The sequence below is a fragment of the Enhydra lutris genome, unplaced genomic scaffold, assembly GCF_002288905.1.
Source record: "Enhydra lutris kenyoni isolate GAN:26980312 unplaced genomic scaffold, ASM228890v2 scaffoldscaffold8, whole genome shotgun sequence".
NCBI classification, from domain to species: domain Eukaryota; kingdom Metazoa; phylum Chordata; class Mammalia; order Carnivora; family Mustelidae; genus Enhydra; species Enhydra lutris.
In genome coordinates this window covers 2564133-2579914 of record NW_019154092.1, presented here as the reverse complement: position 1 = coordinate 2579914, position 15782 = coordinate 2564133, and the positions used below count along the sequence as shown (strand labels likewise).

The following is a 15782-nucleotide window of genomic DNA, read 5'->3' as shown; positions in this document are numbered from 1 at the left end:
ATCATAGGTGACGTCAACAGTGCTGTGTTTGGAGGAATGCCCAGCTACTTAAGAACTACAAAGGAAAATATTTCCATAAAGGATCATTTAACAACAACAACAAACTGTTCCATCTGAAGTTTATTTTGGTACAACATGTGAGCCAAGGGGCAACTCTGTTTCTTGAGAGGGCCACCCCATCATCTCCTTCCCCAAGTTGGGATGCCCTCTTTGCCACACACCAAGTTCCTGGCAGGCTTGTGTCTGTGTTCAAAGTCACTACTTCCCCAGTAATGTTCCCACATCTCTTCGGCCACCAGAAGCGGTCTGGATTACTGCAGCTCCATAACATGTGTGACCGTAGGGTAGGGCGAGTCTCCTTTTATTAGCTTCTCAGTAACTTCCTGGCCATTGCTTGCTTTTGAAAATCTGGACTTTAGAATCAGTTTGTGCAACCCTCCCACACCCCCCCATAAAGTCTCTTGGTATTTTTATGAGGAATGCATTACACATACAGACTGATGCAGAGAGAGCTGGCATCTCTGTGATGGACACAATGGGTTCTTCTATCTCACAAACCAGCCTCTGTGTGTCTGTAGATATCTTGGAGGTCACCTGCTCACAGAGCTGGCAATGGCATGTCACATTTATTCATACACATTTTATTCCACACACACACCCTCAGGGTGCTTTCCTGTGCTCTGTGGTACACTGACTGACTCTCTGGGGTGTCCTTGCAATGTGTGGACCTTGACTGGATCCTGAATGAAGAGGGTAAGAAGGAAGGAGACAGAATATATTTTGGGGACAATTAAGAAAATGTGAAAATGGACTCAGTATCAGATAAAATTATGGAAGGACTATAAATGTTCTGAGATTTACAATGTTCTTACAGATAAAGGTGGAGAAAGCTCTTATTCTTGGAAGTGCAATGAAGTATTTCCAGATAAACTGTTATATCCCCAACTTACCCTGAAGCAAATATGCAAAATGCTAACTGATGAATCTAGGTGAAGGGCACAGGCTATTCACTCTCACTGTACGGATCTTTCAGCTCTTCTATAGCATTGCCTTTTTTTTTTTTTTTTAAGATTTTATTTATTTATTTGACAGAGAGAGAGAGAGAAAGAGAGAGAAAGAGCAAGAGCACAAGGGCAGGGAAAGGAAGAAGCATGCTCACCACTGGCCCTCTCAAGAAACAGAGTTGCCCCTTGGCTCACCACTCCCCGCTGAGCAGAGAGCCTGATGCAGGACTCAATCCCAGGACCCTGAGATCATGACCTGAGCCAAAGGCAGACACAAGAGCTGAAACTCTTGGTTTCAGCTCAGGTTGTGATCTCAGGGCCCTGAGATCTAGCCCCATGTCAGGCTCTGGGCTCAGCATGGAGTCTGCTTGAGATTCTCCCTCCCTCTCCCCCCCATCCCCATGCACGTGCTCTCTCTCTCTCTCTCTAAAATACATAAATCTTTAAAAAAAGGCGGGGGGGGGGCGCCTGGGTGGCTCAGTGGGTTAAGCCTCTGCCTTCTGCTCAGGTCATGGTCTCAAGGTCCTGGGATGGAGCCCCACATCGGGCTCTCTGCTCAGCAGGGAGCCTGCTTCCCCCTCTATCTCTACCTGCCTCTCTGCCTACTTGTGATCTCTTTCTCTCTCTAATAAATAAATAAAATCTTTTAAAAATAATAAAAAATTAAATTAAATTAAATTAAATTAAATTTTTTAAAAAAGAAGAAGTAGTCCATACCTCATAACCATTAGGATGGCGACTACCAAAAAAACCCTGAAAATGATACGTGTTGCTGAGACTACAGAGATAATGGAACCCTGGTGCACTGCCGGTGGGAATGTAAAATGGTGACAGCTACTGTGGTAAACAGCATGGAGACCCCTTCTGCACCAGCATGAATACACTTCACTACTCAGCTGTACACTAAAAAATAGATATAAGATGGTAAATCTTATCACGTGTTTAAGATCACAGCACGGCACCAACAAAGTAGGTGGCACAGAACACTCTGCAAGGAGGGCTGCCTCTGCCGCTAGGATACCACAACTCAACTCCAGTGAGTGCCCTAATGGGGGCCAAGTATGTTTCAGAATTCAAAAGGTTTCAACTGGAGAGACACAGCACCCATGCCACATATGATGTCACACCCCTGCAGGGTCTGTACCTCCCATCCAAACTCATTAGTATTTCCAAAGCAAAATGTAAAAGACATATACTAAGTAGGATAAAAGTAAAATCAGTCTCATATCAGTTTAGGGCAGGCTTTGTTGTTTAACAGATTGGTACCAAAATTTAAAAAACAAAAACAAAAACTGGTGAAAATATGGCAATGTGGCCGAACCCAGAGTTCCCCATCCCCCCACAAAAGTAAGGACTGGACAGCTACCAACTAACAAAAACAGCTCTAGGAGACCCCCTGAATACACTTACAAAGTTTTAGCAACATAGTGGAACAAAAAACCAAAACAAAACAACTTTCAAATTTCAGGGCTTTGGCGGTTTCAGAATTCTGGACTAGTGTTTACAAAAAGAAACAGTATAGGGATGAAGAGTAATTTTGAAAGAGTTAACCATGGTGAGGGGGTGAGGTGGGGAGGTGATGTGGGAAGGAAGGGAGAAATTTTTCACCAATTCAGAAAGTATACTTCAAAAAGTATTTTAGGGACGCCTGGGTGGCTCAGTCAGTTAAGGGTCTGCCTTCAGCTCAGGTCATGATCCCAGGGTCCTGGCATCGAGCCCCTCATCAGGCTCCTTGCTTTGGGGGGAGCCTGCTTCTCCCACTGCCTGCCCCTCCCCCTGCTTGTGCTGTCAAATAAATAAAATCTTTAAAAAAAATTTTTTTTGGAGACCCTTTCTCTTTCTCTGCTCTGAAAGCTTAAATGGCATTAGAGTCTGTTCATAAAAGGATATGACTCCAGGACATGTCTAGGCTTCGTGTTTTTGTGGAGAATATAACTTTCTTTTCAGGGGTGAAGTTCTGTCAATATATATTTTCTAAGAAATCATCAATTTTATCCAAATTTTCAAAATCAAAGTATCAAGTATAGTTGACTACCTTATAATTCACAGTACGGAAACGAAGGAGAGGTCTATGACCCAGAGAGACCACAAATAGGACAGAACACTTATGCCCCCTGACACACAGAGGCGGGGAGCACAGGAACCAGCACTGGAGAAGTAGACAGGGCAAAGCACGAGAGGGTCATGGGAGCCAGAAGATTAGTATAGTGGACAGTTATTACCACAAGTGAAAAAAAACAAGACCCAGGGCACCAGGGTGGCTCAGTGGGTTAAAGCCTCTGCCTTAGGCTCAGGTCATGATCCCAAGGTCCTGAGATGGAGCCCCGCATCGGGCTCTCTGCTCAGCGGAGAGCCTGCTTCCCTCTCTCTCTCTGCCTGCCTCTCTGCCTACTTGTGATCTCTGTCAAATAAATAAATAAAATCTTTAAAAAAAAACAAAAAAACAAAAAACCCAAGATGCACAGTTTAGTTAATCCCTAAGCCTAGCACAGAGTACACACCAAAGGAGGATTCCTGCAGTGGGTACCTCCTAAGACAAGGGCGATCCAGGGCTATGCAGCTCTCTGTCCCCAACAGGTCAGCAGCCTCCTGCAGGGAGGAGCCAACCCTGAGAGCCAGAGGCTGGGAGAGGGTGCAGGACAACTGCAGAAAGCTTCCCCGAGGAAGAAGTACCTCAGCTGGGCCCAGAAGACAACACTGTGGTGCAGGAAAGGCAGAGAGCACTGCAGAGTAACAGCAAAAGTAGAAGCAAGAAAGCCTGGCATGTCTGCCCTAGGTCACCACTGGTCATGCTCGCTATAAACTCCTTCTGAAGAACAGGAGGTACTTTTACCATGAAAAAATACTTCACTTGAGGGGCAACTAGGTGGCTTAGTTGGTTGGGCGGCTGCCTTTGGCTCGGGTCATGATTCTAGAGTCCAGGGATCGAGTCCTGCATCAGGCTCCCTGCTCGGCAGAAAGCCTGCTTCTCTCTCTCCCTCTGCCTGTCACTCTGCTTACTTGTGCTCTCTATCTATCAAATAAATAAATAAAATCTTATAAAAAAAAATACTTCACGGGGCACCTGGGGGGCTCAGCTGGTTAAAGCCTCTGCCTTTGGCTCAGGTCATGATCCCAGGGTTCTGGGATCGAGCCCCGCATCGGGCTCTGCTCAGCAGGGAGCCTGCTTCCCCCTCTGCCTGCCTCTGTCAAATAAATAAATAAAATCTTTAAAAAAAAAATACTTCACTTGATAGTTCCTAAAATCAAAAATGAGAACTTGGGGGTCTGACTGGCTCAGTTAGTAGAGTGTGCGACTCCTGATCTCAGGGTCATGAATTCAAGCCTCATGATGGCAACAGAGATTATTTTAAAAACAAACAAACAAAAAACCGGGGCGCCTGGGTGGCTTTAGGTTAAGCACCTGACTCTTGTTTTTGGCTCAGGTCATGATCTTGCAGTTGTGGGATGGAGCCCCACATCAGGCTCTACCTTGAGCACAGAGTCTGCTTCAGATTCTCTCTCCTTCCCCCTTTGCCCCTCCCCTCCCAGTCTCACTCCCCACTCCCTCTAGCTCTCAAATAAAATCTTTAAAACAAAAACATACAAGCAAAACAAAACAAAAAACCCCTGAGAACTATAACCAATACTTGAAGTTGAAACAATGAAACAATCGGCTGGAATGGGAATCAGGTGGCCATGGCTGGGGCTCATTCCTGAGCCTCCTTTCACCAGGGTACAATGAGGACAGTGGCACTAATTCTTCTCAATGTGCCAATGGTTGGGATGGGGTCATGAAGGAGGCCACAGAAACTCCAAGGGACCAAGAATCCATGGCTGGGCGGGAGCAAGGAGTGGGGGAGGAGGAAGTTCAGAGGCTTAGGCCCTCAATATGAAAAGGTGTGGGACACCTGGGTGGCTCAGTCGGTTGAACATCTGACTTCTGCTAGGGTCATGATCTCGGGGTCCTGGGATTGGGCCAAGCGGGGCTCTGTGCTCAGCGGGGAGTCTGCTTCTCCTTCTGCCCCCCACCAGCATGCGTGAGCATGCTCACTCTCTCTCAAATAAATCCATAGATATAATCTTAACAACAACAACAAAAAAGATGAGAAGGTGTGGGTGAGAAGGTAGATGGCCAGGGAAGGGGCACAAAAGGCACAACTTTATATATCATATGGTTGTGTGGACAATGTATACACACAACTTGACCACTTGTCCTTGGCCTCAGGACCAGAAGCCTGATGACCAGGGTTCATGTGGGCTTTTAGTTAGCATTATAAGGACACCACTGGGGGGTGGGGGGAATGAAAGACTAAAGCATAAAGTGCCAGTATCTTTAAAAAGGTGTGTATGTGTCTTCGTGTGTAAAGAGAAACAAATATGGTAAAATGTTAACAACTGGTATTCAGGTGTTCGTAATATTATTCTTCCAACTTTCCACAGATCTGAAATTTCTCAAAATGAAATGGTGGGGAAACCAGAGTAAATAGAAACAAAATCTATTTTATACCAAGATATAGAAAATTCATTTTATAAAATACAACAGGACAAGTCAAGTCAAGCATGTTGTCTCTTAAAAAACAGGAAAAAAGGGGTGCCTGGGTGGCTCAGTGGGTTAAAGCCTCTGCCTTCAGCTCAGGTCATGATCCCAGGGTCCTGGGATCGAGCCCCACATCGGGCTCTCTGCTCAGCGGGAAGCCTGCTTCCTCCTCTCTCTCTGCCTGCCTCTCCACCTACTTGTCTGTCAAATAAATAAATAAAATCTTAAAAAAAAAAAAAAAAACCAGGAAAAAAGGGGGCGCCTGTGTGGCTCAGTGGGTTAAAGCCTCTGCCTTAGGCTCGGGTCATGGTCTCAGGGTCCTGGGATTGAGCCCCACACCAGGCTCTCTGCTCAGCGGGGAGCCTGCTTCCCCCTCTCTCTCTGCCTGCCTCTCTGCCTATTTGTGATCTCTGTCTGTCAAATAAATAAATAAATAAATAAATAATCTTAAAAAAAAAATAGGAAAAAACAGGGGAGCCTGGCTGGCTGGGAAGAGCATGCCACTCTTGATCTCAGGGTTGTGAATTCCAGCCCCACCCATGCTGGCTAGAGACTACTTAAAAGTAAACAAACTTAAAAAAAAAAAAAAAGGAAAAGAGAGAACAGGTCCCAGGAGAGCTGAAAGAAAACCAGATTCGAGGGCACCTCGGTGGCTCAGTCAGTTAAGCATCTGTCTTGGGCTCAAGTCATAATCCCAGAGTCCTGGGATCCAGCCCGGAGTCAGGCTCCCTGCTCAGCGGGGAGTCTACTCCTGCCTCTCCCTTTGTCTCTCCCCTGGCTTGTGCTCGGCTCTCTCATTCACTCTCTCTCTCTCAAATAAATAAAACCTTAAAAAAAAAAAGTAGGGGCGCCTGGGTGGCTCAGTGGGTTGAAGCCTCTGCCTTCGGCTCGGGTCATGGTCTCGGGGTCCTGAGATCGGGCCCCGCATCGGGCTCTCTGCTCGGCGGGGAGCCTGCTTCCCCCTCTCTCTCTGCCTGCCTCTCTGCCTACTTGTGATCTCTCTCTGTCAAATAAATAAATAAAATCTTTAAAAAAAAAAAAAAGTAAAAAGAAAAACAGATTCAAAGACCCCTCTGTCCCACTCAGTGTTGGTGAGTCACTACAACAAGCAGTGGGAGGAGCTTGGGGAGAGCAAGGGACTTGGCAGCTTCCGACTGGTTCTTCCCACCTGGTCACTGCGGGTGCCAACACAAACTCCTAGTGAAGCCAGGATTGCCTGTGTTACTTTACTTGTGAGAACATGTGCATGTAACTCACCTGAAGTAATCACAGGACGCAGCCAGGAGGATTCGATGGGCCTCAATGTGTCTCCCCTCCACCACCAGGACAACATCAAAGAGGATGCCACTGTCCCGGAGAGCCAGCAGCCCCCGGAGCAAGGCCTGGGAGTGCTGTGCACTCCGGTAGGTGTTGTTGACACAATGCGGGTGTGAGGGCTGCACAGGCAACTTGCACAGCTGAGTGAACTCCTGCTCTTCCGCCATCCTGACCACCACACCAGACCTCACCGCTGCGGCTGTCAGCTGGCAAGACAGAGGGGACAGGGAATAAGCCAGGGAAGCAACACCACACAGTGCACAGGCTGGCCTAGTGGCACCTGCTGCTGATGGCACTTCTGTTCCCTCCACCAGCTCACCAGTGCTTCCCCTGTGGTCTTAAACCCACAAACTCCCTCTCCCCACCCACCTCTCCAAACTTGGAGCTTCCTTCCTGAAGACCTGTGTCCCTTCGTCTCCAAGATTCTAAGGGGTTCCGGAGACAGACCGACTTTGGTGAGGGCCCCAGCCCTACCATGGACTCACCACATGACCAACCTGAGGGAAATAAAAGCACCCCACCTGTTGGGGAAATCTAAAATTGGTGAACAATGAATATAAAGCAGCAGCACAGACCAGGTTCTCAAGAGCTCTTCCTCTCTCCCATTGAAAAAGGATAAAACTGGGGCACCTGGCTGACTCAGTCTATAGAGCACGCGGCTCTTAATCTCTGGGTTGTGAGTTCGAGCCCCAAACTGGGAGCAGAGTTTACGTTAAAAAAAGAGAGAAGGGCGCCTGGGTGGTTCAGTCGGTTAACCATCTGCCTTCAGCTCAGGTCACGATCCCAGCGTCCAGAGATCAAGTCCCGCATTGGGTTCCCTGCTTGGTGGGCAGTCTGCTTCTCCCTCTACCCTCCCCCCTGCTCGTGATCTCTCTCTCTCTAAAGCTCTCTCTCAAATAAACAAATAAAATCTTAAAAAAAAAAAAAAAAAGACGGGTGCCTGGGTAGCTCAGTCGATTAAGCATCTGTCTTCAGCTCAGGTCATGATCTCAGGACTCCCTGCTTAGTGGGGAGCCTGCTTCTCCCTCTCCCTCTGCCACTCCCCATGCTTGTGCACTCTCTCTCTCTCTCTCTGTCAAATAAATAACATAAATAAAATCTTAAAAAATAAAATAAAAAATAAAAGAGAGAGGGAGAACAAAACTGGGTTCCCTCACATAGGAATGGATGCATAAAAATGACAACAGACCTGAGTGCTGGCCAGGAAACCCAGGGGAGGGTCCAGGACCTGTCTTCTTTTACCAAGATTATGAGAGTCAAGCACAGTAATTTCAACTAGAGCTGGTGCATTCAAGATCACATGCAGCATGTTTTTGGTTCAAGGTTACTTTGTAATAATTGAGTATGTTCAAAACATGCACAATGATTTGAGTTGAAGCCTCAGAAACCCAATCAGTAAAATAAACCTACCTCAAACACACTTTGGCAGTGCATTCTAACTCAGAGGGCAGCCAGTCCTGCACTGCACGCTGGGGCTGAGCTAAGCACTCTAGCCGCAGCACTGCCATCTAGCTAGGAAGCGGGAGCCCAGGAGTTACCTGCCACCCTGCCTATCAACATCTGCCTTCACCACTTAGGCCATGCCACTATGCCCTGCCCCAAATTAGTTTCTTCTCCAATTCCCTGTACTGTATCTTTAAGAGAAAAAAATGAAGGGGCACCTGGCTAAGGCAGTCAGTAGAGCACAGGACTCTTTATCTCAAGGTTGTGAGTGCAAGCCCCATGTTAGGTGTGGCGCCTACTTAAAATTAAAAAAGAAGGGGCGCCTGGGTGGCTCAGTGGGTTAAAGCCTCTGCTTTCGGCTCAGGTCATGATCCCAGGGTCCTGGGATCGAGCCCCGCATCGGGCTCTCTGCTCAGCGGGGAGCCTGCTTCCCCCTCTCTCTCTGCCTGCCTCTCTGCCTACTTGTGATCTCTCTCTGTCAAATAAATAAATAAAACCTTTAAAAAAATTAAATTAAATTAAATTAAATTAAAAAAGAAAAAAGAGAAGAAGGGGGGAAGAGAAAGAAAAATAGATTCTACTATATAACTTGCCAAACTGGGGTGCCTGGGTGGCTCAGCTGGTTAAGCATCTGACTCTTGATCTCAACTCAGGTCTTGATCTCAGGGTCGAGAGTTCAAGCCCCGCACTGGGCTCCACGCTGGGCACAGAGCCTACTTAAACAAATGAAAAAAAAAAAAAAAAATCTTGCCAAAAAGAAGAGGGCTCTGTCCTCACTACTACAGCTTAGGAGCACACCTGATTGCTTTGGACTCTCTGCTGCTTCCCATCCAACATGCTCTATTCCTCTCTGTGCCGGCCCCTCAGTGTGCCTCCTGGATTTGGGACCTTCACCCACCATAACCACTGCTTCTTCCGCACCCTGGACTGGCTCACACACAGACAGCAAGGGCCAAGGGGTAGTCCCCATTAACCACCTCTCTTGACTTGAAACTCTGCCCCATGGCAATGCTCTCTTTTCTGATCCCTTCGGCCAACACACTCTGCCTCAGCCCTCCCCTCTTTCCCAAGAATCTACCCTATATTCCCAAATGCGCCTCCAGCTCAATGCCTAATCCAGCCAGCACCCCTCCCCACTGGTCTAGCTTTCTTACTCCATACAGCCATGATTTCCACATCAGAAATCTCATGGTTTCAAAGATCTCTTTTCCTTTTTATACCTGTGTCTATCAGACCCCCTCGTTCTGATTTAATCTCTCCTATCTCAGATGCCCATCCACGTATTCTCCCGCAACCACCACTCTGGGTCAGACCACAGCAATGACACTCCCAACTGGTTTCCTTCCTCCTGTCCCATCCTCCCCAGCTCACCTACTCAGGCTGCAGGGGGTCCCCAAATGCCCAGTATGTATACCACCTGGCTTAAGAGCTGGCTCCTTACTGCCTTCTTCTTAGGTCTCCCCCACGATCTGGCTCAAAATGATCCTTTCCCTTGTACCTTGTCACTAGCCCTTAGACCAAAAGGGACACCACTGGGTCATCCTCTGAACACCATCAGACTCCCTCTTAGACCTGACTCTTTACAATACCATATTGGTCAAGGTCTAGTTCGATCACTTCTCCCTCTGTCACTGTATCAAGAACACAACAGGTATGCTCCATCACTGAAGCTGGTCTCTCTACCCACCAGCTAGTGCTTTATCTCACCCACATTGCAAAACTCCATGGCTGTTTGTACCACTTGTAACCACATGACTGTGAGCACATAACTCATTATCTCCAAGTCTAAGCTTCCTCCTCATTACCACGACCACCAGGAAGTCAAGAGAGCCTCCTTCTCTAAGGGTGGCAGTGGAGACTGACTGCTCCAATAGACATCAATCCTTGGTGGGTCCCCACCCCACATCAGCGCTTCTGCCCCTCTGGGAAGGGATCCATGGCAGCTACACTTACTATGGAGTACAGAATGCATTAGGAGAAGGCTGCCCCCTTGGGCAAACAAACCACATTTACCAAGCACAATTTAAGGAACTAATTAAGCTAGGTGCTGAGGGTGGTGTGAAGAAAACGAAGCAATTCCCTGCTCTGACAAAGCATAGCTCAGAGTGCAACACATTCAAAACCATGCATCAGAGCCTCCTTCATAAAACAAGCATTGGCCACGACCAAAATGTCCATCCTCAGAGGAATGTATGCCGCAACACAGTGAACCAAAAGAATACTAGACAACAGCTAAAAATGGGCAACCTAGGGGCGCCTGGGTGGCTCAGTCATTAAGCATGTGTCTTCAGCTCAGGTTATAGTCCCATGGTCCTCGGATTGAGCACCACATTAGGCTCCCTGCTCAGTGGGAAGCCTGCTTCTCCCTCTCCCACTCCCCTTGCTTATGTTCCCTCTCTCACTGTGTCCCTCTGTCAAATAAATAAGTAAAATTTAAAAAGGGAGGAGTAAACCAGAACTCAAGCTATAGTCATCAATGTGGAAAAATCTCAAAGGCTTGCAAAGGGGGAAAAAAGCGCGCTGCAGAATATGTATAATACAAAAGTTTGAAATTACACAACAAAATACTGTCGAGTTTTGCTTATAGATAGGTGTTACAGTAGAACATAGCATAGGCACATTAAAGGAATTCAGGATCATGATTTTCTCCAGGAAGGAAAAAGGGAATGTTTTATTTCCTTAAAACAAACAAAAAAACAAAGAAGACAAAACATTAAGATCTGATAGGGAGAGATGGTAACTTTTCTGTCAGCATAAATTTTTTAAAAACTAAATTCTCAAACTTACTTAATATGTTCACATTCAAATTCAAAAGGCACAGAAAGGTATGTTATGAAACTTAAATTTTCCTCTCACTTATGCCCTAAACGGATCCTCTCCCAGAAGAAAACTACATTCTATCTCCTCTGGTAGGGGTCATCTACAGTTTCAAAGACAAATCTGTAAATCTACACCATTCCCCCCTTCATTAACTTTTGCATATGAAAACTTAATATCCCTCCCACAGTCCATTGTATGGATGGATAACCACATGTTACTTAAACAATCCTTTTCAGAGACATCTGGGTTTCCTCCAACTATTTGCTTTTGCGAACAGTTACACTGAAAATCATTTAGATATGCCACATATGCAGCAGTTATCTGAGGAAAATTATCTTGATACATAACTGCAAGATCATGCTAATTTCAATGCTTGTCATTTGAATGCATAATGCCAAATGGCCCTCCATAGAGGTTATAGGAATTATTCTCCCACAGCCAAGTATGGAGAAGCTGGTTCCAACCACTATCTAGCTCAATCGCATTTCTTTTTAGTCTTTGTTGACTTAGATGAAAAACAGCATTCAGAGTGCAACTATGTTTGTGTAATTAACAAAATTTCAAAAAATAAATTAAGTTAAACGCAACACTCCTTTTGTGATTCCTTTCCCTTGAATGTTCTGGGGAGTACATTTGGCAGCACTTTCTTTCTCCTATTCGTTTCACAGGGATTACTCTATCATCAAGTCTTTCCCTGGATTTAGTTCCCTCCAGCTCCATAACATTTCTGATTCTACTCATCACAAGCAAGGCCCCTCCATTCTGTGCTCTTCAAAGCTTTTGAGGGGAGCAGGAAGGAAGCTTTATGTCCCAAGTAAGTACAAACTTAAGGATGTAAAATGATTTTTTATTAACTCATGGATGAGAAAGTCCAAAGTATTTTTGAAGAATTTTCAACTCAACACCATTTACTGAGCAGGCACCCCTCAGTCCTCTGAAGCGCCCCAAAACACTGTCTGCCTTCAACAAACCCCAATCCTTGGCAGCATGAAGGTCTGCAAGAAAGGGAAAAGGGACAGTTGCGAAGAGGAGGGGAGGGAGTAGGTACTAATTTCCAGAATGGGGAGCCATCCATGAGATGGCTCTCATAGGAGCCATCATAGGAGTGCCAACTCGGATGCGCTCTGGAATGAGTCTTCCAGAAAGCAGAGTTGGGGCATCTTGGCGCGCCAAACCCGCGGCTCAGGCCCGGAGCGAAAAGGACCCCGGGCATAAGGCGATAGCGACCCCGCGACTCCGGCCCGCGCCAAGACTGGAAGTAGTCAGAACCCGCGGCAGACGCTTCGGGACCCGGAGATTTTGCAATGACAGCGCGATCTCCGGCTTCTCTTTGGAAACCGCACGAGCCGGCGAGGTTGGACTCCATCGGCTGCAGCCCGCGGGCCCCCCGAAAACCCGGCCCCGGAGAGCTGCTGAGGAAACTGAGGCTCGCAGGACGAGGTCCAAGGTCACACCAGGTGGTGGCAGTCCGGCCCACCCCACCCGCCTGTTGCAGGACCCGCCCGCGCGCAGAACCGAGGGTCGCGGGTGGGAAGGCCGCACTCAGCCCCGCCCCGGGCGACAGGCAGCCCAAGAGCTAGTAGGCTGGAGGGCCCGGCAGCCGCGCGGAGATCTGGTATCTCTGCTAGCGCCAGCTCCCCGCCCAGCCGCGCCCCGGGGTCCCGCCCGCCGCGCCCCCGCCACGTCAGGCCGCGGGCTCGCCTCAGGCCGCCACTCCTGCGCCTCTGGCCCGCGCCCGCCCCTGCGTCCCCGCGCCCTCAGGGCTGCTCGCCCGGGCTCTGTTGCCGCCGGCCGCCCGCCGCCCACCACCCGCACTCGCTGCCACCCGGCCAGCCCGGCCCGCGCCTGGCAGCTCACCTGGTGCCGCCGCAAGCTGAGGCCGCACTCGCCGGAGGCGGGGGCGGGGCGGGCGGGCGGCCGCGGGGCGGGGCCTCAGAGAGTCACGTGGCCGCGCCGCGCAGGCGCCAGGCGAGTGTAGACGGAGGCCGGGGGGCGCCTCGCTGGAGGGCTGGGGGAGGGGCGTCGAGCTCTGGCGGGCGGAGGGGCGCGTCCCGAAGCTTCTCTTACGCGGGCGAGCTTCTGGTCTCTGCTCAGCCAAGAAGAGCTCCAGCCGCCTGGTTGACCTTGCGTCTGTGTACCTGGTATAGCTCCCAGCACCTGGCGGGGCTGAACGAATGAATGAGTGAATAAATGAAGCAGTGCCTTTTGGGAAGGGTCGCGCCCTGTAAATCTAGTTCTTCCGTCCCTTTCTCGTTTTCTCTCTCCTCACTTATTCATTCCCTCCCTCACTCATTCCTTCCATCCATCCCCTCTTTATTCCTTTATTCCTTTCCTCATTACCTCTCTTACTCATCCCCTTATTCATTCCATGTAACTCATTCCCTCCTTTCCTCGCGGTCCTATTAGCTCACGGTGCTTCTGCCGATCGCCTGCCCTCTGCTGGATGTTGGGGAGAAGAGAGAAACTGCCAGTGTGAAGGGGTGACTGAGATTCTGAAGTAAATCCAATTCCCATCCCAAAGGGCTGAGTATTCATTTTCTACGCCTCACCTGCAAGAGGATCTTGTCCTCCGAGGCTCATTTGTAATTGCCATGTCCAGCCAGAGGTTCCAGCCAACAGAACCTCCTGATAGATGAAGTCGCGGTGTCCTACACTGCTGTTTATGAGTCATTGTGGAGTGTGGGGGAACTATGGGGGAAGAGTGTGGCTAGGGATAGCTCATGGTTAAAAAAAGGTATATGGGAATGAGGAAGAAAGTAAACGAAACAGAAGCACTGTCCTGGCTGATCCCAGAGAGCTGCCCTAGGTCCAGGCGAGGGCCAGGAGAGTTGGACCAGACTCCAGGACCAGGGGTTCCCAATGGGAATGGGCTTCTGGGAAGACTCTGGAGGAGGTACCCTCCCCCCCCCCCCCCGACCACCAGCTACACAGCAGTTGAGAACTTTTGGGGAATGGGAAAAGCATTCCAGGAAGGGAAGTGTCAGCAAAGGCATGGAGATAAGATCCTACAAAATGAGTAGTCTGGAGGCCACCAGAAGTTTCTGAGTCTGAAGGGAGCACTGGAAAGCAGACCCTACCTTTGGAGGTACAGGTGGATGTAGCCCTAAGGTCAGCCTTCTGCCAGGCCTGGCAGATGCCAAGGTGGGTTACAGACTGGACTAGAGGGGGGAGGGGGCTGAATATGGGGGCAAAAGTGAAGCTGTAGCCTCAAGTGGGCATGGAGAGGAGACAGGGAGGTACGGGTTGGAAACCCGGGAAGGAGACAAGTTCCCCACTACACGTGAGTGATGGGTGAGGAAGAGTGACCCCAAGAGGTGGTGGGGAACAATGAGGCTCTCCCCGTGACAAGGAGATTGGAGGAAGAGCAGGTCTAGGGGGAGACAAAGCTCACTTTGGCCCCAGGCAGGGTAAAGAGACTGCAGATGTCCAGAGGTAAAGTCATGGACATATCATACACTTCAGCCGGAGGTGATGCACTGAACCAGAGCAAGTATGAGGAAAAGGAGAGTGAGTAGAGGACAGAGAACAAGTCGCACTGGTGTTCCAGGGGACACCCAGAGAGCAGGAACCCATAGAGGAGATGGAAGGAATAATTTCAAAGGTCTAATGGGGCTAAGTGTGAGGGTGGCCCCAGAGGTGAGAGGCAGTATGTTCACCGGAATCCTTTCTTTGGCATTCCAGAAGCCAGCCTGCGGTGACTGAGGTATGAAAGCAGGGGAGGACAGGAAGGCTGCCAGGGTGGGTCTGGAGTCTGAGATGAAGACAGATGGGACCACAGCTTGAGAGAAGAGACCAGAAAGAGCACCTTCAGGGTGGAGAAAGGAGCTGCAGGGTGAAGGGGAGAAGGCCAGGAGCAAGGTGGAGTGCTGGCCAGGACTGAGAGGACAGGACATTTCCCCTGTCTTCAGAGATAGAGGAACCCGCATCTCAAAATATACTCAGAGTAAGTCAGCAGCTTTCCCACCAGAAAATTCTAGAGGAGGGGAGTGGCAAGAAAAGAGGAGGCCCCAAAAGCTATGGTGTGCAGGGTCATCTGGTGGCCTCCCAAGGATGTGTTTGCTTTCTAGGAGATCCTGTGTCCCCTGAGCGTACAAACTTCTGCCCACTCCTTTATGGCTATATTCCCAGAACCTAAAACAGAGCCACACACAATAGGTTCTAAGTAAATAAAAGTGGAGGGAATTGGAGAGAAATAAGAAACTGAGAGACTGGTTAAAGAACTGATAGAGATAATGGAAGACTTTCCAAGCTTCAACCCAATGGAAGATATTTCAAAAGAAAAGCCAAACTCACTTGCCTGCTACACAATCTGATCACAGACATCCTAAACAAAAAACAGTGGAGGAAACGTTTGCAACAAACTTGAGAGCAAGTGGCAAATAGTATATAAAAAAATTCGTGCAAGGGGTTCCGGGATGGCTCAGTCCATTAAGCGTCTGCCTTTGGCTCAGGTCGTGATCTTGGGTTCCTAGAATCCAGACCCCATCAGGCTTCTCTGCTCAGTAAGAAGTCTTCTCTCTCTCCCTCTGCCCTTCCTCCCTGCTTGTGTGCTCTCTCTCTCTCTCTCTCTCTCTCTCGCAAATAAATAAATAAAATATTTTTAAAAAATTCATACAGTGGCACCTGGGTGGCTAAGTCATTGAGCATCTGCCTTTGGCTCAGGTCATGATCCCAGGGTC

General features: G+C 48.8%; 1 protein-coding gene across 3 annotated transcripts in view; it reads right to left on the bottom strand.

Moving 5' to 3' along the window:
* Positions 1-12983, bottom strand: part of LOC111142736 (kelch like family member 22) — a 35264-nt gene extending 22281 nt beyond the window's left edge. The window contains exons 1-2 of one of the 3 annotated variants that reach the window (XM_022496028.1): positions 12961-12983; positions 6781-7046 (exon numbers count right to left, since the gene is read on the bottom strand). In XM_022496028.1, coding sequence (XP_022351736.1) covers positions 6781-7007 — 227 coding nt within the window. In that variant the 5' untranslated portion in view covers positions 7008-7046; positions 12961-12983. Of the gene's footprint in view, positions 1-6780; positions 7259-12960 lie in introns of those variants that run through there. The other 2 variants (XM_022496027.1, XM_022496026.1) reach the window with 2 other exon arrangements.
* Positions 12984-15782: the final 2799 nt, after the last annotated feature.